At 43.1% G+C, this 26665-nt stretch overlaps 1 protein-coding gene across 1 annotated transcript in view; it reads left to right on the top strand.

Annotated features, from left to right (window-relative positions):
- The window catches only part of LOC147733269 (sperm-specific sodium:proton exchanger-like), a 7973824-nt gene that overhangs the window by 7183809 nt on the left and 763350 nt on the right, over window positions 1-26665 (top strand). The window contains exon 21 of the mRNA XM_086956195.1: window positions 5241-5339. Coding sequence (XP_086812321.1) covers window positions 5241-5339 — 99 coding nt within the window. The remainder of the gene's footprint in view (window positions 1-5240; window positions 5340-26665) is intronic.

Raw genomic sequence — 26665 nt, 5'->3', positions numbered from 1 at the left:
CTATCATGCAGGTATATATCCCAGGATCTTAGGCCATGGCTGCCCCGGTAAGCACTTCAGCTTTTTTGTGTTAAGCGCCACATTAGAACATCAACTTAAATCATTTTCACAGAACACCACACAACTACTGCACAGTACCACACTCTAAGCATAAGCAATTACAATGCGCAACCCTATTCATACTCACACTCCTCCACTTCTGTAAGTAATTTCCAAACTAGTAGAACTCCATCAAACCTCCGACCGAATCATGGGCTTTTTGGAGTTCGGTCAAGGCTTGGGCAATTTGTAGAAAGGACACCCTAACTTCCTCATGTTAGTGGAAAACCTTCCCATGTGATACCAGATTTGATCCATCTTTTTCTGGGCCCACTTGCTTTGCATTGGTCTTCCTATGAACCATTTGTCCAACTGGGAGGTGATGGGAGTTAACATAGACGTCAATCAAATTTAATTAACAGTGCCACTCATTTGGGTACAAAATGAGGACCAGGAATCGGTAGTTAGAGTTAAGAAGGTTTATTACAAATTCAAAATCAAGTTCAAATACACAACTCTTAAAACCATGGTATAGAAATAGAAAATAGCTGCAGGTAGTCCCAACCAAAGGAAAAAACTAAGGCTGACTAATATAAGGCAGACAAGCAATACAGGCACAGCAATACAAAAGATCAATAGCAATATCTGGTACTCAGAAAAGTGTCACAAGTTTTATTGTGTATGCATCACCTTTGGAAGAGTTCCAGGTAAAAGGATGGTTCTTAAAATCTAAAAAGTTTCCAAATCAGAACTTTCCATAAGGTATAGGCATGGACATAATAAGTGAGGAAAGGTGTCAGTGTTTCAAAAGCTTGGTCAAGAGTAATTTTTGGGTCAGGAAATAAGTGGAAGCCTAAACCATGCTTAGAAAATAATCAAAGGTAGGCTTTGAGGTCTACTCTAAACCTCTCAGAGTTCGAAGGACTCTGTGATAAGGGAACCTGAAGGGCTCAGGAATGCATCTGTAAAGATCTAAAGGGCATCTGCCTCTCTAAGTGGTTGAACACTAACTTATAACTGACAGTCTTCTATGTAACACCCCCTTTTCACACATCATCAGGGGTCCATTGTTCTATCCATTTCTCATGTTGAAAACTGAAAAATTGGGGGAAAGTCTCACTCTAGACTTGGGAACGACATCTCCTTTTCACGCACAGGTTAGATTGCAACAATACTGAATAGGACTTTTAGTTGATGCTGTGGTTCCTCATGTTCTTTCGTCAAGATCTTCTCAGTTCTTGCCTCTATCTCTAGTTCAGTTATATATCTAATCTCAAACTAACAGTTCATGTGAGTACCTGTAAGAAATGTCACATTAGCAGAAAATAATAAACATCATTTATGAAGCACAATGAAATTTCTGTCCTAGTCAGGATAAGGCTACAACATTAACTAAATGGTGCACATTTATTGTGCGTGTGGACTTTTAAACAAATGACTATAAGTGTTAGCGCATTAAATTCACATTACATGTAATATTCAGTAAATCTTTTCAAAAATCATGTATAAGCATGGCTAAGAACTATATACAAATATATGTGTAACATTAGTGCACACATTACATAAACTTGTTATCAGGTGCGTGGGAGGCTGGAAGGCTGGAAGGGTGGGGGGACAGTTTTGTTACTGGGGCCGGGTTTTGCAGCAGTTTGTAAAGCACCTGCTGCAAGAGTTTCTTGTATATACAGCAATTTTAATGTGTCAAGATAACTGTAGTGATTAATATACATTCTGGAGAGAGATCAGAGTTTTTGCTAGTTGCGGTTTTGACCTAGCTAAAGCAGGGCAGAGGGTTAATATGCCTGATGCAAAGATCATGCACCATGAGATCACAAAACAGTTTTTATGTTCATAGCTGAGTGGGTTATTGCTGTTGTCACAGAGATCCATTTGCTACTGTCTAGTTCATAAATTACAACCTCAATCTAGTATAGTGAGCTATTAACTACTATCAAACAGCTGCATGCAAACTGCATGGCACAGGTTAGAAAGTTATGTTGTTATGATGTTTGTTCAGGTAGAAATGAACTCTTATTAGTAAAGACAACCCGAAAAAACTGTGGTATGTTCTGAATCCCAAGTTTGTGCTTTTCCAGACCAAGCGCTTACCAGTATGGATGACATCAATCCTACACCTTTTATTACCCTTTTTCTTATGTAACATTTTCTAGACAATGATTTACAGACGTAAGATTCATTGCCTCTGTATGGTATGTGTGTGTGTGTGATGTAACATGCCCCGACACCCTACACTGGTATTGGAGGCACTATAAAACAAATTAAAGACATGATGGAGACTACAGCGAGATGAGAGGCACTGTTAAGGACGATAATGAGGGAGTCATTGAAGAGCCAAATAAAGATTGTTGTATTCTGGTTGTTGTATACTGACTCTTCAAATGGTATACAAAAAAAGGTATACCGTGTAAAGAGTCCAGGTATTCCCTTATCAGTGGACAGGGGCTTCCTCTAGCAGTCCCAAGTTGCTGTTCTAGGGGTTAGTGTGGTCAAGAAGTCATAGGCCTCTCAGAGAGAAGTGTTAGACCTCTGCAAATAGACGCAAAAGTCAATAAAAGATGCACACAACTCTATAAGGAGATCCCCACCAATTTATAAAAATAGCACATATCTGTATACATGTTTAGGCCCCAGAATCAATACCACCAGGAAATGACATTTTTCAAGAGGAATACTTGGGCATTTAAAAAGTCAATACTTAGTGTATTTTTCAGAAGCTTCAATATTATCTTATGGGAGGAAAAACAGGCATGGCATTTAGGTACAGTACAGCAACTTATGAGACCAGACTCCTGGCCTTATGATGAGTATGTTGCATGACCCAATGCAGCACCAACACGTCACCTCAGGCGACGCTGGGGCGGCTGGGTTATGAGGTACTTTTCAGTGTCGGGTACCCATGTTGTCCTTCGGGGATCAGTCTGGTTGAAAAGAGGCTGCAGGCTTGGACTGGGAAGCCAGTTGTTAAGAGCTACAAGGGGGGGGGCTTAGCTGTCATGATGCTTGGGACGTGGGGATGCCTTTGGTCCTCTCCTGGACAGGCCAGGGGCGACAGGTGCATAGGTCTCTTTAGCCATCGCATTTCGTAACCGGGAGCACTCACTGTAGAGGGGGCCTGCAAGTGGAGGCTGCAGGAGGCTAAAAGTCCAGAGTGGGCAAGTTCAGGGTAAGCTTTGTCTCTGGAGGGATGGGGGACCATACTGGCATCATTGGCCCTCTTCAGCTCAGGCTAGGTGGCATGGGTGCAGTTGTATTTTTGATATTGGGTTTTGGTAAGTCCGTAGTCTTTTCATGTCTCTTTAGGATGCAGGGAAGCAGCTCTGCTGGGCCACGGGAGTTCCTGAGTCATGGCTGAAGTGATGGCAGTCCTTGGCTTTTGGAGACATAGCAGCTTACAGGCTGATTTCACTTTGACACAATCGTGGGCAACAGAGAGGCCAGCAGGGATGGTGCCAAATCAGTTGCTTCTTCAACAGTTCTTACTTTCCACGACTCTTACGTCCTTTTGGTCAGCAGGATTTGATTTACTGGTGCAGAATTCCCCTAAATACTAAATTTGGGGGTGTTAGGCGAGTATAGGGTAGTAGCCAATGGTACCACTTACTGGGGAATGTGGTCATAACCCTGTCCAGGAATTCCCGATTTTGCCCTCACCAATATGGCTAACTTTGAAAAGTCACTGCCACCGAAGGTAGCTCACCTTAGGGGTGGCATTAGCCTAAGGGTGGACACGCCTATCTGACTAGATCATTTTCCAGCCTGTCCACATGCCAGATGGTTCTGAACAAAGGGGATATGCTCCTCAAGTGAGAGAAAGCAGATTTGCACACCAAAGGCATTAGGTACTTGAAGCTCCTTTGCCTTGGATTGGTAATCTGCAGGTTATCGTGTGAGAGGCGGTGAAAACACCCCATGCCCAAGGAAGCCTGGTTTCTGGCCTCCCAACAGCAAACACCTTCACACCCTTGGGGTCAGACACTCGTCTTTGGTAGCAGGCTGACAGAAGTCAATCATCAGCATTAGGGGCTGGTAGGTTTTCATAGGGCATCTCTAAGGTGCCCTCTTGGTGCATGTATCACTAACTCCCACACTGGCTTCAGTGTGGGTTTTTTATTATGAGATATTTTATACTAAATATCCCTCTTTTCAGTGAAGCCATCATGCAGCTGAAGAACTCATTTTCACCAGTGTCCAGCACATGTTTTAAAAACGCTTCCCTGATCACTTGCACTGGTCGCAATGAAACTGACCATCACAGGGTCATATCTGCTCAGGCAGCTCTGCCCTCACATGTAACATAAGGCACCCTGCCTTAGGGCTTTAACCCCTTAACTGAAGGGGCTGATTTGCCCACTGTGCTGGGTGGCGGGGGCCACACAGAGCGCCCCGGTGCTCATGATGAGCTCAGCTCGTCATGGGTCACGGTTCTCATGTGCTCATGACCAGCTGAGCTCGTCACAGCCACACCCGTTTTAATAGAACGTTCAGCACAGCAGGGGAATTAGCCCGCGTGTGAGCGTTCTAACGGCCGTATGAGCACACAGGAACCGTGGCTCATGACAAGCTGAACTCGTCATGAGCCTGGGAGGGGTTAAGGCCTGCTGTAGGGGTGACTTACAAACACGAGATGCAGGGTATGGGGACATGGCACACGGGGATATATGTTGTGTTTTCACTTTTGGGTCTGTACCTGCAATGACAGTCTTGAATGGGTTTGGTACGGGATCCCTTGGGATGGCAAAATTCTTGCTGCAGTCCTTAGGGACCCTTTTTAGTACTTCCAGCCCTAGGTATTAGAATATATAATGGAAAATGTGATATAGAAAACAGCATTTTTGCCATTGTTTACCAAATTTTCTTGGGGATAACCTCCCAAAAGCCCCTCTTGTAGTCGTCCAACTAGATCACTGTGTTACATACAGGAGCACGACTGACAACATTTACCTGGACAGCTTTTGATTCCCTGTCTATCCCAGGTTCCTGCTTTAATTTTCATTGCAAAGACCAAAAAACTAAATGAGGGATAAAATGAGTGCTCCGAATTATCAAAGGCTTTTTGATGTTATTTATGTAAATTGCTCGATAAAAGGTGTGGATTATGGTCTATCTTTGAAAGTAAAGCTGCTTCACTGGTTTAATCTAAATGATCTTATGTTAAAAAAGTATGCCTTTTGTGATTACAGAGCAAAGCAAAAATTTTGTTTTTTGACTACGGAGATATGATATGCAATGAAGGTCAAGATCCCAGAGGTGTCCATCTAATGGTTTCTGGCCTTGTGAAGGTAAGTCACAGACTCCAGCATTGTTACTATTGTTTTATAGTTGGGTATTAAAATGCATACTTTGCACATATTATGGTATAATGTAGTCAGTTACCAGTTTCCAACATTTGCAAAATCAAACTAAGAAACATGCTTGTACTTGTAACTAGCTTTCGACTCATGAGTCTTTGCAAGACTCAAACAAGCAAACAGTGATCTCAATGATCAGATACAATCATATATATTCATTTATGCTGTTCCAATTAAACTGGCTCTTAAACAAGTGAAATAAGAATAAGTTATGAATTGTAGCCTCTCATACATGATATCTAGATCACTAAGGGCCCGATGTAGGTAATTCTAAATTACCACATCTAAAATACCGAATCATACCTAATCGGTCTTTAAGAAGTGGTAAATTAGAAGGGGGGAAATGTAGGTATTTCAGATTTGGTAAATACCGAATCGTTAAGATTCGGTATTTACCGATTCTGTAAATACCGAATCGGTAAAGCCCATTGATTCCAATGGGCATTGCAGCCCATAGGAATCAATGGTCATTACCGAATCGGTATTTACCAATTCGGTAAATACCAATTTTTGCAAGGGCGCAGGGGGTGTCACTTTGAAACCCTCTAGCACCCTGAATTCAGGCACATGTGCCATGTGGCACACAGACATGCCCATGTGGCACACAGACATGTGCATGCACACCTGTATTCGGTATTTTACCACCCAATAGGATTGGGTGGTAAAATACCGATTCTTAAAGCCCTGTGGCACTCTGACATGTGCCAGCTACATCTGCATTTACAGAATCGGTATTTTACCGAGTCTGTATTTACCGATTCAGTAATTTTACCGAAGCGGTAAATACAGAATCGGTAAAATACCGATTCTGTAAATGCATGCCCTACATCTGGAAACCCTAATACCGGTCGGAAACGGCCAAAATCGGCCGTTTCCGACCGGTATTAGGGCTCCTACATCTGGCCCTAAATGTCTTATATTTTGAAGGAGAGATGAACACATTTGACCTTTAAACCAAAAATTAGCATGGATGTACAGTACAGGGAGCATATCTATTTTCAGAAATGTAAGTGCTCTGATTTCTCCAGTTATGGCTGAGACTCTCATGAATAGTGTTTTATATAATGGTGAGAAATGGGTTATTGGTTGAGAGTGTTGCTACTTTAACACCACCGTCAAGGGTCCAGGACTGGAGAGGCACTACTTGAGGGGTTAGGACTCACTCAGGCTGGGTCCAGGGGCTGGTTCAAGATAGTTGGAGCCTTTTCTGTCCCTGAGGCTCTGATCAGGAACCTATAAATCCGGTATGACCGAATAGGAACCTCGCTGGGATGTAGATTCTCAATCAGTATGAGCTGGAGAATCTTAAGGAAGTAAAGCTTTCGTTTCTTGAGTCCACTCACTCACCGAGGTTTCCCCACAGTGACATGCTTCACTGGGGTCATCTCAACCCGCTCTGGGCTGAGACGTGCTACGACTTGCGATGAGATGTAGGAGCACTAATCGTGAGGAGCTATGTGTAGTGCAGTGGTGTAGTGGAGTGGAGTGTATTATAAAGTACTTAACTAGTGGGTGGAAAAAACTTTATTCGGGCTCCTAGTTGATCTATTAAAACCGGGTGAGTCTCTAGTGGGCCTATCCAAATGCATTGGGAGTCCCTAGTAGATGCTCTGTATAGGAGCGGCATACCGCCCCTCACTGGACGCACAGCTGTGTTTTACTAGCATTACACAAATGCCAATGAACAGATGTATTTTTCTTCCAAGTTCATTTATTTTATCAACGTAATCAAAAATGAATCATTCCTTTCTGCTTTCTGCTCAAATCACAAGAGAGGCGCTTACAACTTCACCACAATTCTAAAAGGTACAGCATTGCTTATCATAGCTTTATCCTGCACCCCGAGGGCGTGCGTAAATTTGATCCACAATCATCAGTTTCATTTACCCAATGCATTTCGGGTCATTCTTCGACCCTTCGTCAGGGGTTTGATTATCTAAAATTAAAAACACATCATTTTAGAAGCTCGTTTTACCCAATATGTTTCATCATGTTATTTACACATCTGTGCTCCCTGTCCTCCCCAAATCAACGTTTTCCCGCTATTAAGCATAAACAATGCTACTCCTATGTGTAAGTGCCAGTGCCTTCAAAGCAATTTTTCCCTTATGCATCTCCTCTAATGTTGTCCCTGGCATTCATGACGTGAACCTCTCCCCTGATCCCTCTGGGCAGTACCTTATCCTATGTTACCTCTATTATCACATAGTTCAAAAATTCCAACGTTAAAAACTAGATCGCTATTTCTATTAGTGTCATACCTTTCACACTATTCGCGCCGTCATCTGTCCTGTGCCTCTTGCCTCCAACCTAGTTTGACTAACCGTTAAAATGTGTTGCATCTACCTTGTTATACTCCGCCCGCCCTTCTCTCTCACCTGTTAACAATTAAACGTTCACTCGTCACGTCACCCTCAGTTCTCTCTCTCCCTCCCACCTCAGTACCTGACTACCTGGCCCACAATGCACCATTCCCTCATTCCTAAGTGCCTATCATCTTACACGTTAACCGCACCGTTAGTTCTACGCTGGTTTCCTACTTCAGTACCAACCATTATTGCTCCGCCCACCCTTAGATGTCACTTCAAACGTTGATTCAACATCCCACGATATTCAAAAAACTATGCCCCACCGTAAGTGTACCAAAAGATTATTGTTTAACAACTAAAACATTCTCCAAGTATGTGTTCCTCATATTTTGAAAACATGATGTAAACCAATGTTATTCCATTGTCTCTCTTGAGACGTTTTTTTTCTCTTCAAGTTTCAAAAATAGTCCAACGGGTGCTCCTTGTCCACTTGGGCCGATAGTCTTTAATTGCACTGTATGAATGACATGGTGCACACCTTTCCTTTGCATGTATTTCTCATTTATTCCTCCGTATTCACTTCCATTTGCCTGCTCCCCGGAATGCGTGGACAGCCCAAAACCACACTGTTTACTTGAAATGCTCTGTATAGGAGCGGCATACCGCCCCTTACAGGACGCACAGCTATGTTTTACTAGCATTACACAAATGCCAATGAACAGATGTATTTTTCTTCCAAGTTCGTTTATTTTATCAACGTAATCAAAAATGAATCATTCCTTTCTGCTTTCTGCGCAAATCACAAGAGAGGCGCTTACCACTTCACCACAATTCCAAAAGGTACAGCATTGCTTATCATAGCTTTATCCTGCACCCCGAGGGCGTGCGTAAATGTGATGCACAATCATCAGTTTCATTTACCCAATGCATTTCGGGTCATTCTTCGACCCTTCGTCAGGGGTTTGATTATCTAAAATTAAAAACATATCATTTTAGAAGCTCGTTTTACCCAATATCTTTCATCATGTTATTTACACATCTGACTCCCCGTCCTCCCCAAATCAACGTTTTCCCGCTATTAAGCATAAACAATGCTACTCCTATGTGTAAGTGCCAGTGCCTTCAAAGCAATTTTTCCCTTATGCATCTCCTCTAATGTTGTCCCTGGCATTCATGACGTGAACCTCTCCCCTGATCCCTCTGGGCAGTACCTTATCCTATGTTACCTCTATTATCACATAGTTCAAAAATTCCAACGTTAAAAACTAGATCGCTATTTCTATTAGTGTCATACCTTTCACACTATTCGCGCCGTCATCTGTCCTGTGCCTCTTGCCTCCAACCTAGTTTGACTAACCGTTAAAATGTGTTGCATCTACCTTGTTATACTCCGCCCGCCCTTCTCTCTCACCTGTTAACAATTAAACGTTCACTCGTCACGTCACCCTCAGTTCTCTCTCTCCCTCCCACCTCAGTACCTGACTACCTGGCCCACAATGCACCATTCCCTCATTCCTAAGTGCCTATCATCTTACACGTTAACCGCACCGTTAGTTCTACGCTGGTTTCCTACTTCAGTACCAACCATTATTGCTCCGCCCACCCTTAGATGTCACTTCAAACGTTGATTCAACATCCCACGATATTCAAAAAACTATGCCCCACCGTAAGTGTACCAAAAGATTATTGTTTAACAACTAAAACATTCTCCAAGTATGTGTTCCTCATATTTTGAAAACATGATGTAAACCAATGTTATTCCATTGTCTCTCTTGAGACGTTTTTTTTCTCTTCAAGTTTCAAAAATAGTCCAACGGGTGCTCCTTGTCCACTTGGGCCGATAGTCTTTAATTGCACTGTATGAATGACATGGTGCACACCTTTCCTTTGCATGTATTTCTCATTTATTCCTCCGTATTCACTTCCATTTGCCTGCTCCCCGGAATGCGTGGACAGCCCAAAACCACACTGTTTACTTGAAATGCTCTGTATAGGAGCGGCATACCGCCCCTTACAGGACGCACAGCTATGTTTTACTAGCATTACACAAATGCCAATGAACAGATGTATTTTTCTTCCAAGTTCGTTTATTTTATCAACGTAATCAAAAATGAATCATTCCTTTCTGCTTTCTGCGCAAATCACAAGAGAGGCGCTTACCACTTCACCACAATTCCAAAAGGTACAGCATTGCTTATCATAGCTTTATCCTGCACCCCGAGGGCGTGCGTAAATGTGATGCACAATCATCAGTTTCATTTACCCAATGCATTTCGGGTCATTCTTCGACCCTTCGTCAGGGGTTTGATTATCTAAAATTAAAAACATATCATTTTAGAAGCTCGTTTTACCCAATATCTTTCATCATGTTATTTACACATCTGACTCCCCGTCCTCCCCAAATCAACGTTTTCCCGCTATTAAGCATAAACAATCCTACTCCTATGTGTAAGTGCCAGTGCCTTCAAAGCAATTTTTCCCTTATGCATCTCCTCTAATGTTGTCCCTGGCATTCATGAGGTGAACCTCTCCCCTGATCCCTCTGGGCAGTACCTTATCCTATGTTACCTCTATTATCACATAGTTCAAAAATTCCAACGTTAAAAAACTAGATCGCTATTTCTATTAGTGTCATACCTTTCACACCATTCGCGCCGTCATCTGTTCTGTGCCTCTTGCCTCCAACCTAGTTTGACTAACCGTTAAAATGTGTTGCATCTACCTTGTTATACTCCGCTCGCCCTTCTCTCTCACCTGTTAACAATTAAACGTTCACTCGTCACGTCACCCTCAGTTCACTCTCTCCCTCCCACCTCAGTACCTGACTACCTGGCCCACAATGCACCATTCCCTCATTCCTAAGTGCCTATTATCTTACACGTTAACCGCACCGTTAGTCCTACGCTGGTTTCCTACTTCAGTACCAACCATTATTGCTCCGCCCACCCTTAGATGTCACTTCAAACGTTGATTCAACATCCCACGATATTCAAAAAACTATGCCCCACCGTAAGTGTACTAAAAGATTATTGTTTAACAACTAAAACATTCTCCAAGTATGCGTTCCTCATATTTTGAAAACATGATGTAAACCAATGTTATTCCATTGTCTCTCTTGTATAGGAGCGGCATACCGCCCCTTACCGGACGCACAGCTATGTTTTACTAGCATTACACAAATGCCAATGAACAGATGTATTTTTCTTCCAAGTTCGTTTATTTTATCAACGTAATCAAAAATGAATCATTCCTTTCTGCTTTCTGCTTTCTGCTTTCTGCTTTCTGCGCAAATCACAAGAGAGGCGGTATGCCGCTCCTATACTGAGCATTTCAAGTAAACAGTGTGGTTTTGGGCTGTCCACGCATTCCGGGGAGCACGCAAATGGAAGTGAATATGGAGGAATAAATGAGAAATACATGCAAAGGAAAGGTGTGCACCATGTCATTCATACAGTGCAATTAAAGACTTTCGGCCCAAGTGGACAAGGAGCACCCGTTGGACTATTTTTGAAACTTGAAGAGAAAAAAACGTCACAAGAGAGACAATGGAATAACATTGGTGTACATCATGTTTTCAAAATATGAGGAACACATACTTGGAGAATGTTTTAGTTGTTAAACAATAATCTTTTGGTACACTTACGGTGGGGCATAGTTTTTTGAATACCGTGGGATGTTGAATCAACGTTTAAAGTGACATCTAAGGGTGGGCGGAGCAATAATGGTTGGTACTGAAGTAGGAAACCAGCGTAGAACTAACGGTGCGGTTAACGTGTAAGATAATGGGCACTTAGGAATAGGAACAGAAAATGAAATGAAATGAAATGAAATGAATGAAATGAAATGAAATGAAATGAAATGAAAATAAATTTATTGAGCGCGATTGCTGCCCAGGGGCGTCCAAGCGCTGAGTTGTGCTGAGGCGGAGTAACCAGGAACGGAAGAGTTAAGACACGAAGGATTCAGCAAATAATAGAGTCTTCAAGTTTTTCCGGAATGAAAGCAGATTAGAATTCGATCGGAGTGAGAGGGGAAGGGCGTTCCAGCGTTTGGCCGCGTTTAGAGAGAACAGCCTGCCACCCGACCTGGCTCTCTTCACTCTGGGTACAACAGCAAGGAAAGCTTCCATCGACCTAAGATTCCTGTTTGGGTGATAGGGGATTACAAGGTCGTTGTTGATGGGTGGGCCTGTTTTCCAAAAGGCATGATGTGCCAAGCATAACGCCTTGAATGCTACTCTCTGCCTCACTGGCAGCCAGTGAAGACTCTTCAGAGCAGGTCTGGCTGACTGGGAGCGTGGAATCTGTAGCAGGGTACAGGCTGCACAGTTTTGCACGATCTGTAATTTCCGAAGGGTCATTTCTGGAGCCCCAACATACAGGGCATTATTCGAGTCTAGGCGAGACTGAATGAGGCCCTGTACCGCCACCTTTCTAGCTTCTAACGGTAGAAGTGGAAGGATCTTTCTAAGAATTCTTAGTAGGCCGAAACATGTGGCGGACAACTTCGTGGCCTGGGTAGTAAACGAGAGTTTGTTATCCAGCCACACTCCTAGGCTCTTAACACTTTCCTTGGGGGTGGGGGGGGACCCAGAGTGCAGGGCCATAGAGAGGTGAAGGGTACTGGGGGGGTTGGGCCTAGGAGCATTAACTCCGTCTTGTCCCCATTTAGTTTTAGGGAGGAGGAGGTCATCCATCCCTTGACATCCTCTAAGCATTTTAGCAGATCTGCCGGGCATTGCCTGTTGTTGCTAGCGGCCAATGAGACCACTAGTTGAGTGTCGTCGGCGTATGACACGATTTTGATGCCATACGGTTCGACGACACCCGCCAGCGGCCTCATGTAAACGTTGAACAGCACAGGGCTCAGGGAAGAGCCCTGTGGTACTCCACAGCTGAGGGTTTTCCTGGAGGATCTTGTCTCGCCATCAAAGATGAAAAGGCTTGAACTCACACCTGTGAAGTACTAGAAAAATATACCCTAGAGCTATACTTACCAATAGCCCATATATCTCATTTACCATACATAAATCAGTCGGCAAAGGAAAAGGTTCAATCGTTTATTTCGCAAAGCGCCCTGTACAGAGGAGCCTCCCTCTGGTCACAGTTGCAAAGGTGTGCAGAGGAGACTGCAGGATCATGTTCAAAACAGTGCATATATACTTTCAACATACCTATAGTAACCCCATACATGGAAAAGTACCAAATAGGAAGAAGCAAACAGGACACCCATATAAGGCACAATAGATTAGGCTTGAAGCTCTGCAGAAACTATTTTGGGGGCAGGTCAGCGAAGGTGCCTCCCTTTCGTTGTGGTGCATGGGAGTACAGGCATGGCACCTGCAGGAATGTACTCATCCTACAAGAAAGAGCAGATGTGACCTTGGGCTTCTAACGTTGGTGGCAGTGCTCTGTTCATAGTGTGGGCCGACCTTTCAGAATCTCCTCTCAGCAGTATGTCACGTGCTTTCCTTACTAACGAGAGAGAACTCGAGAACTGAAACCAAGATGGCGTTTTCTCGATTTGGGCCTGATTTCTTAATAGGTGCATGAATGGAGCATATTTGCAAGAGGCTTTAGGGGAGATGGCAGATATACATTGGATTTGTTATGACAATAATATGTGGTTTCGATGTTATATTCCTTCAGACCGCCCTTTTGGCATAACATAGCCAATATACATAGAGGCTACCTGTTCAATCCAAGAACACACCCTCATCTATCTGCATAAGGTCGGCCACTTCTTTCTATACTAACTGTTTCTCAGTTTTGACCTGTTGAAAAACTGTCAAAGAGAAAGTAATTTTGGCAGCACAATAGGAGCAACATGCCGGGCCACAATGGAGACACCGACAGCAAACAAATACCACTCCTAGTGCTCCAGCCAGGACCATCAAAATCTTCCAACCCCAGGTAGAGAGGAGATACCAAAACCACCCGGTAAGGGACCAAGTGCCAGTGTCAGCATGCCTTTCTGCAGCTAAACGATGTAATTTCTGAATAGCTAAATGTATAGTGGGAGCAGAATCTGGAATATATACACAACAAGAGCTGCCAATCACGCGGCATGCTCCTCCTCGATCAGCTAGGATGACGTCAAGCACCATCCGATTTTGGAGCGAAACAAGCCTCGTAGTCTGAAGGTCCACAGTAAGGTTAGTCAGAATGCCAGCAGTAGTTTGGACTACATTTTATACTACTCGAGAGAGAAGCCTAACATCTCTACTAATGAAAATGGGACCCCATATTGGAAAGAGACCCTTGGCTATGTCCATAAACTGCTGAGCAGCAGTATCAGTCTGATCAGTGCCTTCAGTACTAATTCTTCTATATACTCGGTAAAGACCAGGGCTCCACTTAGTCAGCTGGTGCGTTTTATGGTAGTCAGACGGGGCTATATAAACGGTAGGATACAGGAAAGACAAATAACACTTTCCAGCCCACCATTTTGAGAGCCATGTATAAGCATTTTATCCACATACAAAATATACATTGGAAGGAGTAATTAAAGGTGGTGTACTGGTGGTGTGCAGGATGTAAGTATAATTACACCTACTATTCCCTACATTAACATGACCCTTCCCTTGGATACAAAAGGAAGCAGTACTATTCAGAATAGGAACTGGCATTGCCTTATCATCAGTGACATTTTGATCCTGGAAGTGCTGAAAATATTGGGTAGACTTGAATTGTTCAAAGTCCAACATTTCTTCTTTTAACCAAGTAGCATTTTCATAGGTGGTATACATATTCATGCAAGCATCGGGGTCTAAAGATACCTCCCCTTGGTTCCCCTGTGCATCAAATCCCTGATGTTGTTCTATATATTTTAAAACAGCTTCATAATCCTTTTCAGTATTTCGTTTAGGGTCAGCTACATAATGCAAATACATTAATGACAATAACTTGAACCAAGCTTCACAACTTACCAAATGTGATAAAGGTAAGGACAGACACAAGTCATGGTGATGCATTACAGATGGCAAAAGACCACAGGCCCAACAGTTTGTCTTATTCATAGTGCTATGACCTTTGTGCAACATTTCAATGAATGCATTTCTAATGTAAGTTTCTCGGTGTCGTTCCTTATGGGGAGGCAAAGTATAGAAATAATGCTCGGGTGGGGTTGCGGTAGTACCTAAAACATGGTGCATTGGATATTGGAATTCTAAATATATAAACACACTCATTAAATTATCATGATCACTGCAATCGTTATTACAAAGGCTACCTTCACTCTGGTAGCCCAAGCAGAAAACATAGGAACATTTTCAAGGAAAGGTCGAGGTGCAAGAGGTCTCTCATCCTCAAGGGCAAAACGGGCAAAGGGATACATCTCTAACTAAAAGTCCAAACTAATCTTGGGAAAGAACGCAAGCCAGCCGCCAGAGGGTTTCTTCTCCCTGTGTCCGTTTAAAGCCTCACAGGCAGGCTCTTGTTATCCATCCACAAGTTGATCCTCCAAGAATTTCGCTGTTGCAATTTAAGACCCCCCTTTTTAATTACACAGTCTTTCTTTCTGAACAGAGCAATGTGTCAGTTCCAAGCTCTCAACAGGTTCAGTCCAGTGTCTTGCTCTATAGCTCAGACAAACTTGTCTTTCACCGTACAACTCTAGTCTTTCCCTTTCTCCTATATTCCAGAACTGGGGTATCGCGTAGTTTTCGGGTTAGTAAATTGTATCGCAAATGGCCAGGTCGCTCCTGATCATGGAACAACACAACAGCAGGGACATTTGGTGCAACACAGCTTCCAGAAGCCACAGGGGAATCAGCTGTACTACAATCTTCAGAAACCAAAGCTGATTTGTCTCCTTGCGGTATCGACAACCTTTTCTCCTGCCCAATTTCAACAGCATCTGAGAAAGGCACAAACCTTACCCTTTGTTCTCCCTCTTGTGTTAGAACTCCTTCTCGGTTCTGCTGGTCAGAGGCTCCACCTCGGTTCCAGACTCGATTTCCGTTGGTAATTTCGCACGAGGACCCACTGTCCTGGTTCCATGCGATGTCCGGGACCCTCCAGCAGCGGCTGCAGTACTGCTGAGACCTGTTGATGAATAGAACGCAGATCTTTAGTTAAAGCGTACAGGTAATCTGTCATCATGGGGTAATCAAGATCACATAAGGATTTGGGTCTTGGGACACCCCATACATTGGCGGGCCGGCCAAAAACAACTTCATAGGGTGACAGCCCGGCCCGAGAATGGTGGGTTACTCGTATTGACATTAATGCTATGGGCAAGGCATCTGGCCAACTTAAACCCTACTTTCCTGTATCTTTGCCATTTTCAGTTTTAACCCCTCCCATGCTCATGACGGAGCCGCTCTGTCATGAGCATCGGCTGAGCTGTGCTCATGACGGAGCGGTTCCGTCATGGCCCTGCCGCCACGCCTGCGCGGCGCTTATTTCGCGCCTGCGTTGTGCGTTCTATTGATAGGGCCGGGCCATGACAGAACCGCTCCGTCACGAGCACAGCTCAACCGCGGCTCGTGACGGAGCGGCTCCGTCACGAGAATGCGAGCGCCGCTCGGCCTCCCTGCCCCCCCTAGCGTAGCAGCGGAATTGCTGCCGCAGCAAAGGGGTTAATATACCAATATATTTCTCGACCAATCCTGCAGATTGTGGGTGTCATGCGGCATGGAATATCTGTTTTATCTGCAACCCTGTACAAACATGCTTAACAATTTCTGCATTAAAATGGACCCCATTGTCCGTCCATATAAATCGGAGTAAACCGAATTCAAGGCAGAAATTCCTTTATTAGGGCTTTGGCAGTAGCTAGAGAAGTATTTTATTTGGTAGGGTAGGCTTCAACCCACTTGCTGAAAGCACAAACCACCACCAATACATATTTTAAGTTGTTTACCCTGTCAAATTGAATGTAATCCATCTGTAATACTTCAAATGGTTAAGAAGGGGGAGCAAAATTTCCCCTAAGAACTGTTTCTCTTCCTCCTGGATTATGTTGCAAACAAACCATGCAGTATTTAACAACATGGGCAGCAGTTTTAGATATATCTTTGGGTTATTCCACGCTGGGTCCAATAATGAACAAATGCCTTTTACTCCAATGTGAGCAGTGCCGTGGGCCATCACTACTACTGCATACACCAGGGCGTTAGGCAATAGCCATCTTTGTCTGTCTGTTAAATCAATCCAACAATCATTCTTGTCTAACCGCCCTATTTCCTGTTCCCATTTTAACAATTCATCAGTTGTGGCCTCTTTTTGTAATTCCTTAACATTTTCAATAGTGTTATCAAATAATGTAGTCTCCGCCACCCATCTAGTTGCAACACTGGGGAACATTGTGGATGTTTTAGTTTGTGCTGTTTCTTTCGCTACTTGTTCAGCAAAAGCATTTCCTTCTCCTGTAGTAACAGTAATTTTCTCGTAGGCACTACACTTGATGATAGCTACCTTTTCTGGTATGGTTAAAGCATATAACAGTCTTTCAATCAGCTGGCCATGTTGTATTCTTTGGCCATGAGAAGTAAGGAATCCCCGTTCCCTCCACAGCCGCCGAAAACTATGGGCCACGCCAAAGGCGTATTGGCTGTCTGTAAAGGTATTTACCTTTAACCCTTCAATCAACTCACAGGCCCTAAATAATGCTATTAGTTCAGCAGCTTGCGCTGAGTGCTGGGAAACTCGAGCAGTCTCCACTACGGTTCTGAGAGTAGTTATAGCATAAGCAGGTGTTGTCGTGGTAACTTGAAACAAGAGCCGACCACATACAATTCCCCTTGCGGGTCAGATAAAGGGGAATCAGTGAGGTCTACACGTCCCTTTGTTTCTTCCTCTGTCCGAAATATACAGTCATGGACATCGTCCTTTTGGTCACTCGAAGGGAGGGGTAGTAACGTGGCTGGGTACAGAATGGCACATCTTTTAATTTTAATGTGGGGTGCAAATAAAGTTAATTCATAACCAGTCAATCGTGCACTCGTGAGTTTTTGTTATGTTCAATAATATGTCCACAGCATGCGGTACCATCACTGTGAGGTCAGTATTTAAAACAATCCCTTCCGACTGTCGAATAGCCACCGCCACAGCAGCAGTAGCCCTTAGACAGCTAAGGAGGGCTCGGGCAACATTATCCAATACTGCCGAAAAATATGCACAGGGTCTTCGTTTTCCTCCAAAATTCTGGGTCAACACTGAAAGAGTACAACCATCTACCTCATGCACATAAAATACAAAAGGTTTGCTTTTTTTTTTTTTTTAAATATTTTTATTGATGTTAGCAGAATGACAGAAAGAATGGAAACAACAAAAAATTCATAAATAAGTTCATGCTAGTTTCAAGTTTATTTTATTATGATACGGAACTCTTTATGAGGTCCACATAAAAAACAAAATATACATACAAAACAAGAGATACATAAGATATTATTCCACCACAATAAGAAGAAACATCCTAGTAAAGGTCCAAAAAGCATTTAAAAAAGTTGTACAGTTTAAAAGAGAACATTTCATTAGGTGGGTTAATCAAGGCCGCCTTAAATGAAGAGGCAGATAAAATGTTGAGTTGTAAGCAAATTGGTCTTAACCATCTACGCCTGCAAGACATCAGGGCAGGACAAACAAACATAACGTGATCTAAGTCCTGATCATACAACTGACAAAGATCACAGCGTGCCGAATGGCCATACCAGCGGGCCTGTAGAACTTTCAACGGAAGCAAATTTTGTCTTAATAAGTACACAAGGCGTCTAACGCCATGAGAGATGTTCCAGTACATATAAGGTTGAGCTTTCCGCAGAATACAAGACTCAATAACAGGAGTACAACCTTTTTTTGCTAGACAGAAATCTCTATCCTGACAAAACCCCAATTCCCATGAGGCTGACTTCAGAATGGTTTTTAATTGATACGAGGATAATGAGAATAGAATCTCCTCATCCAATTTCAATTGTAACACGGCAAATCTGAAATTTTTTACAATCAAGGAGAAGTCGTTAAAGGATCCTAATAATTCATTTTTTTATAAGATCTCTTAAGGTGTTAGGCTCACTTTTAGATAAAGCTACTACCCAACGTATGATACTTGCCAAACCTTGAACCCAGCTACTACGTAGACCCAGTTCCTGTCTCAAGGAAGCAGTCGAATTTGCTGTACCAACAGACATTAAACTACGTAAAATTTTCCCTTCTGCTGAGTTTAAAAAAGTCCACTTTTTGAGGTCAATTAACTCTATTCCGTATAACAGGGAGGCAGGAACTTTCGCTCTGAATACATCTAAAAGAATAGAAAAATGCCTTCTACCTGTGGCTTTATACAGGGAAACTAGACTCTTTCCCTGAGAAATAGCCTTCCGCGAGTTATTGTCAATATGTAATTTGTCACTTAAGTTATATGTGACAATTTTACCAAGGAAGGTGTAAGATTGCACACTTTCCAATTTTTTTCCCCCCACGACCCAAGGATAGTTAAAACATTTGGGCTTTTTTCTACCAGAGAAGCAAATCACTTTACTTTTTGCCGTGTTTATCGATAGGAAATGGCTTTCAGCATATTCAGAAAGTGCTTGCAACCGATTGTTCAGGCCCTTTGGGGTGAGATCCAAAATCAAGATGTCGTCTGCATACATGAGGCATGCAATTGGAACTCCGCCCAAGGATGGGGCAATACCGGCGCAGGCAGAGAGGGTGACGGGTAAGTCAACTGTATATAGGGAAAATAGCAAGGGAGCCAGAAGGCAACCTTGCTTCAACCCATTAGAGGTAGAAATTATTTTAGATACACCACGTTCACCTCCAAGTAGAACTCTACACCAGGTGTCTGAATAGAGGGCGCGAATTAACTTAATAAGAAAGGGGGGCATACCTAAGTCAAATAACTTTCTCCACAGCAAAATTCTATCTACTTTATCAAAAGCGGTGGAGAAGTCAATGAAGGCGCCATATACCTGCCCACCACGGACTTTCACATATTTTTCTGTGATAACTTGCAATGCCGTCAAGTTATCTAGAGTTCCATGATTTTGTCTGAAACCTGTTTGTTCCATGGGGAGGATTTTATATTCAGATACCCATTGGTTCATTAAAGTAAGAACACATTTTGCGAAAACCTTACCAATGGCATCAAGCAAAGTAATTTGACGATAATTTTGTGGTAGATCTCTTGCCTCTTTTTTATATAAAGGAACAATAATACTTCTTTTCCAGGAAGGGGGGACTGTTCCACTTGAAAAACAAAATTTAAACACTGGAAAGAGAATTTTGCTCCAAAGTTCACTCTGGTGTTTTAATACTGAAATTGGGATTTTATCAGGACCCATCGCACCAAAGGAACGCATATTCTTAATGGCAAATTCAATTTCCTTTTCCGTTGGACAGTCAAATACACGTGAGACTTTATTAAATTCAGCGTTATATACTTGAGAATTATTGTTACAGTACAACTTCTCGATATAATGAACCCACACCTGTTCCTCAATGGCAATGGGAGTGGGACTAGCTCTTGTACCACAACCCTTGCCAATTAAGGACCAGAATGTCTTGGCTTGGCCATTATAAGAAGCTTCCCTCAGTTGTATCCAGAGGGCATCTTCCTTGGAGCGTTTTAAACGGGCCTTAAGCCTAACTCTCCTTCTTTTTAAAATAGACAACTTAATCTTAGCTTCTTGAGTAAAGAATAAAAATTGCCCCCTTATAACTTTGTTTATTTCTCTGTTTATAGCCCGTAGGGGATGAGGGACTGCAAAAGATTGTTTCACACATGGTTTCTTTTTCGCTCTAGACGTTATAGATTCTAAAAAGTTAACAAAACTCAACAGCTCTCTCCCTTCCCAGAGAGGTAAATTCTCGACAGTAAAATGCAAAAGGGGCACCACACTTTCAAAGGAACAAGAATTCCAAAAAAATTTCCCTGAGTTGGAATCAAAATTCACAAAATCTGTATCCAAACTCCATGAATCCACTTTCGGGAGATTAACGGAGACTGAAAGCATCAACGCATTATGGTCACTAAGGTTAGACTCAATGACTTTCATATCTTTCAATTGAGAAAAACAAGCATAATCTACCATAATAAAATCAATATTAGATTTTCCCTTGTTTGATTTATGCGTATAAGCTGCCGGGGTATCAGACGGAAGCCTCCCATTTACTATTAAGCAGTCAACTTTATGCAGACCTTCTAAAACAAGTTTACCTCTTTTGTTAGTTTTAATTTTGGTAGGTAACTGGGCTGATGGTATATTCAGAGACTCTTCCATTTGAATATTTCTAAACAATTCCATCCCACAATTTGATATATTACAATTCAGATCCCCAAACATTAACACATGGGGAGCTGGGAAAATGTCCAACGCTTTAGTTAAAAAAGTGAACAAAGTTTTTAGACCTGCATTAAAGCTACAATTGGGGGAATGTAAATATTTATCACAATCAACGATCTATTAGGGGAATCCTCAAATACATCTTTTAAGGTTATTGCTTGAAACAGTTTCCCAGGATCTAGATAGTGTGAATAATTCCATTGCAATCTATTTGATAACAAGCATGCTAATCCTCCCTTTGCATGGCCTCTTCTGGAGGTAATTGCGCTATTTTCCAGAACAAAGTAATCTTTTTCCAAAGCTAATCTTCCTTCCACCCATGTTTCTTGCAAACAAATTATATCTGCCTTTTGAGAATGCAAGAAGCATAATTTCTCCTTATAATCTTTAAAACCGGCAGTGTTCCATGAGATAAACTTCAGCTCTCTGTTAAAAATTAGAACGTAGATTGGAACAGGGAGCAGATTTACTCGCTAAAACTCCAGGTAACCAACTCCATTTAGATTGATCATCCTTCACCGTCTGCTTAAGAGGAGGGTTTTTATATGAAACTTGCCTTTCATTCCTAGCCACACAAATTTTTAAGTCCTCAGATCTAAGATTAGACCCATCCGACAACAGCACACCCATATTAGAGGGAAGTGATAGTGAAGAATTGGCAAGAATACTTTGAGTGCGTTTTTCCCCAAAGTATGGTATGACATCTATCCCTCTAACTTGTAATTCCTCCGCCCACTGTAGAATGAGATTTGACACAACGTTCGAATGGAATTTCACCCTTGTGGATCTTGTAGATCTCCCTACCAAAGAGTTAAGGAGAAGTACAACGTCCAAATCGGAAGTTTGAATCAATTTTAAACTTTTGATCTCTTTAAAACAGATCAGTAGGGCAGATCTATTTAAAATTAAATCTTGTTCAAATAAGGGAGAAAAATCAAGAAACAAAGTGTCTACATTTATTTTTTCTTTTGAGGGAATAACTGCTATTGAGGATGGAACCTGAAAGGGTCTTGCTGAAGGATTAAGAGAGATAAAGGACGGGTTAATAGAAGGAGAAGTAACCTTAGAAACAACTTGGCAAGATCCTGCTATAGCATTAAAGTATGAAGAAAAAGGATTAACGGTGGGCTGGGAAACCTTGGGAAGGAAAGGATTAGTGAAACTTATGGGACCTAAACCTGTAGACAGGGGGTCCCCTTTAGGCGAAACAACCCTAGCTTCTACATGAGTGGTAGGAGACTGCTCCACTTGAGGAGAGTCTTCTAGTATTGATTCCGCATTCTTGTCAAAAAGAAGTTTTCTCTGTCTTTTTTTGGAGAATCTACGGATGGGTTTCCTCTTCTTCATTCTGATCTTTTTGTGTTTCAGGGGACTCGATTTTTTCATCAATCCATAATTTACTTTAGGAATCTCCTCTTCTTTGTTTGACTGCAAAGAAAATATAGGAAAAAGAGAGGGAGTTTCAGTTTTGTGAATGAGTGGGGATGTTGATATTACCTCTATCTTATCGCTGATGGGAGCTATGCAATTAGCGCCAGCTGAAACCACTTTGGAAAGATTGGGGATAGCTGGGAGCACTACAGGATTCTTTGCATTTTGACCTTCTGTCAAAGGAGGAGATTGAGCTGAATCCAAAACTACCGAAACGGTAGGAGCGCTCATTTTTGGAGGCACCAACAAAGTAGCCGATGTTAGGGGATGATCTGACACTAAATCATTCTTACTTAGCAGGAGAACTTGCAAAATTTGCGTTACAGTGTCAAAAATACACTCCGACCCTCCCACAAATTTTTCGAGTAAACTCAGAATCGAAGATAGAATAGATTCCAAAGAGGACAATGAATTGGAGATTAACCTCCCATTAATATTTGGAGAACCCTCAGCTAAATTGTTCAACACTGGACCAGAACAAGAAGTGAAATTTAATTGCGCAAGGGAAAAATCTAATTTATTAGACGGTGTGCTACTTAGATGACCATTACTTGAAATGGTTATTACTTCCTCTAAATTAGGCATTCCCTTAGAGTTCCCCTGTAGGGATCCCACCCGAACCCTATGAGCTGTTAAATCAATGTCAGGTAATGTAAAATCATTTCCTATTACAGGAGATTTAACTGACACAGCAGTCAAAAGATCAGTATTCACTAAAACTTTTGGGACTTCCATAAGAGCTGCTTGGGGGAGGTCAATTCTGTCAGATTTTAAAATCATACTACCCGAAGAGTCAAGGAGAGCATTCTGTCTCAAATGTAAATTGTTTGAAGACAAAGGCGAGCCCCTCAGTACTTCGGGGCTAGCCGTAATAGGCAAGGATTGACTAGCAACCAAACTCAAGCTAGAGGAAACATCAATAACCCTATTAGCAGGCATCAAACCGTTAGAACCTAGTATTTCACTCGAGGACTGCAGATCAGTTGATTTATCTTTCCCTTTGTCCCATAAATTGAAAAGCTGACATTGGCCTTTCAATTGCAAGGAAGAAGCAATTTTGTTCCGTAGGGGGTTAGATTTGGTTTTAGACCCAGATCTCCCTACAATCACGCGCCCAGAGCGCAGTTTTTTCGCCGTCATGAGACAGAATTTAGGGGGAAAAATAAAATAATAACAATTATAAAATATGGATCCAAGCCCTGAGATACAATACAAGTCTAAAAAGGCAATGTCACGCTGATTTAATACCGGAGATCAAAGGGAGGGGGCCCAGCCCAGCCTTCTTCAGCCTCTGACGGCCTCAGACGGTCCCGCCCTTGTCCCGGGCTTCTCCCGGCGCACTCCCGCGCGCTCCCGCGATGCGGTGTCACAAGGGAGATTTATAGCCGCGCTGAGGCGGGGGAGGAGCCAGCAGGGAGAGCGGGTCAGCTGCTGATGATGCCGAGGGTCAGGCGCTCCTGGGACTGGTAGTCCTCGCCTGCCCACGCTCGCAGCCCTGCACTCACCACCGCCACAGAAGCTCAGATGTTCCTTACAGGCACAGCGCACTTCCCACAGCGCAGTCCGAGATGACCAAGGGGCGATGCGGGACCCGCGGAGCGGGTTCCGCGAGGAATGAAGGTTGGAGGTTAGAGGAAGAGCAGCTCCAGCGTGCTCGCAGTCCAAAACACCTTCTTCAATCAGCAAAGTCAGGTGAGCAATCCAACAGGGAAACTGACGCGCTGGTTTTAGCCGCGCTGAGGCGGGGGAGGAGCCAGCAGGGAGAGCGGGTCAGCTGCTGATGATGCCGAGGGTCAGGCGCTCCTGGGACTAGTAGTCCTCGCCTGCCCACGCTCGCAGCCCTGCACTCACCACCGCCACAGAAGCTCAGATGTTCCTTACAGGCACAGCGCACTTCCCACAGCGCAGTCCGAGATGACCAAGGGGCGATGCGGGACCCGCGGAGCGGGTTCCGCGAGGAATGAAGGTTGGAGGTTAGAGGAAGAGCAGCTCCAGCGTGCTCGCAGTCCAAAACACCTTCTTCCATCAGCAAAGTCAGGTGAGCAATCCAACAGGGAAACTGACGCGCTGGTTTTAGCCGCGCTGAGGCGGGGGAGGAGCCAGCAGGGAGAGCGGGTCAGCTGCTGATGATGCCGAGGGTCAGGCGCTCCTGGGACTAGTAGTCCTCGCCTGCCCACGCTCGCAGCCCTGCACTCACCACCGCCACAGAAGCTCAGATGTTCCTTACAGGCACAGCGCACTTCCCACAGCGCAGTCCGAGATGACCAAGGGGCGATGCGGGACCCGCGGAGCGGGTTCCGCGAGGAATGAAGGTTGGAGGTTAGAGGAAGAGCAGCTCCAGCGTGCTCGCAGTCCAAAACACCTTCTTCAATCAGCAAAGTCAGGTGAGCAATCCAACAGGGAAACTGACGCGCTGGTTTTAGCCGCGCTGGGGCGGGGGAGGAGCCAGCAGGGAGAGCGGGTCAGCTGCTGATGATGCCGAGGGTCAGGCGCTCCTGGGACTAGTAGTCCTCGCCTGCCCACGCTCGCAGCCCTGCACTCACCACCGCCACAGAAGCTCAGATGTTCCTTACAGGCACAGCGCACTTCCCACAGCGCAGTCCGAGATGACCAAGGGGCGATGCGGGACCCGCGGAGCGGGTTCCGCGAGGAATGAAGGTTGGAGGTTAGAGGAAGAGCAGCTCCAGCGTGCTCGCAGTCCAAAACACCTTCTTCAATCAGCAAAGTCAGGTGAGTTCATGCAAATGTATATACTAAGAGGCAGTTAAATTATATATGTTATAGACAAAAAAATAATTCTGATATATAAACACAGTATATGAACACAGTACAAAAAGAGTTCCTATTACAGAATTAAACCAAAAAGGCATAACAAACATACAGTATTATACCAAAAATAACGTTTTTAGTCTAGAAAGGTGCCCCATATTCTCTTAAATTTAGTCAGTGAGCGTGTTCCCCTAAGATTTGCTAGGACTAGCTCCATGGCGTGTATCTCTGTTACTAAAGTCCACCACTTCCAAACTGTCGGTGGTTCTGGGTCCATCCAAGCCCTGGCCAGAATTAGTTTAGTGCATGAGAAAAGTATGGTGGTTAGGGTTGATTGTGAGGATGGAGAGAGATTAAGATCTAGTAGGACCAAGGCGGCCGTGATGGTAGGAAGCGAGATATTTTTTAGTTTAAGTACACTCAATATATCGCCCCAGAAGGTCTTAAGTTTGGGGCAAGAGTACAAGATATGGACTAGGTTGACTGCTTCTGTTGAGCGATTGGGGCATTTAGTACGACTACTAAAGGAGAGGTTCGGGGACCATCTGGCAATTCTTTCAGGTGTGTAGTAGAGCATACAAGTCGTTCTATATTGTTGTAGCCGGAGGCTGGATGAACGTACAAGATTATTTATATTAACAAGAGAGTGTTCTATCTGATTAGAAGTGATATTTAAGTTTAGTTGGGTACTCCATTTCACGGCCAATTTATCACTATCATTTGTTTTAAACGTGCTGAGTACTTTATAAGATTCACTAATAATTGATTTATTCTTATTTGAATAAAGACAGGTCCAGATGTCACATTCAGAAATATTTTGTATCTTTTTTTATTTATCAGATAATCATGAATTTGCATGTATTTGAATCTTGAAGCTTCCGGCAGATCATAAAGCTGTTTAAGCGTATTGAATTCTAAAAACCCCTGCGAGCCGTATAAATCCTCCAAGGTCTTAATCCCGAAAGACGCCCAGTTATAAGTGATAGAATCTGTAAAAATAGCCGGGAGACCTGGGTTGCCCCACAACGGTAATTTTGGATGATAAAAGGTTGTTTTGCAAAATTTGAATATATTATCCCATATCCTATCAATATCTCTGGCAGACTTAAACCTTACCCTTTTGTAGTAATTTGGGTCATTGATTCTGAGCAAGAAAAATAATGAATCCTGTTTCAACATAATTAGAGTGAAAAAAGAGAGTTCTATCTCCATGCAATAAAGAGCGTATATGTATAAAAAACGAGGACCAAAAATATAATTTAAAGTCTGGGACGTTTAGCCCACCTTTGTTTATATTATTTTTCAGCGTTTTTAAAGACCTTCTGGCCCTTTTGTAGCCCCATATTAAGCTGCTCAGGAGCCCGTCTAAGTGTTGGAAAAATTTATTATTTATTGCCAGTGGAATGGATCGGAATAAGTATACAAACTTTGGTAAAATTTTCATTTTAATAAGATTTATTCTA

Source organism: Lissotriton vulgaris, chromosome 2_1 (genome assembly GCF_964263255.1).
Source record: "Lissotriton vulgaris chromosome 2_1, aLisVul1.2, whole genome shotgun sequence".
NCBI lineage: Eukaryota > Metazoa > Chordata > Amphibia > Caudata > Salamandridae > Lissotriton > Lissotriton vulgaris.
This window is presented reverse-complemented; position numbering and strand designations above follow the sequence as displayed.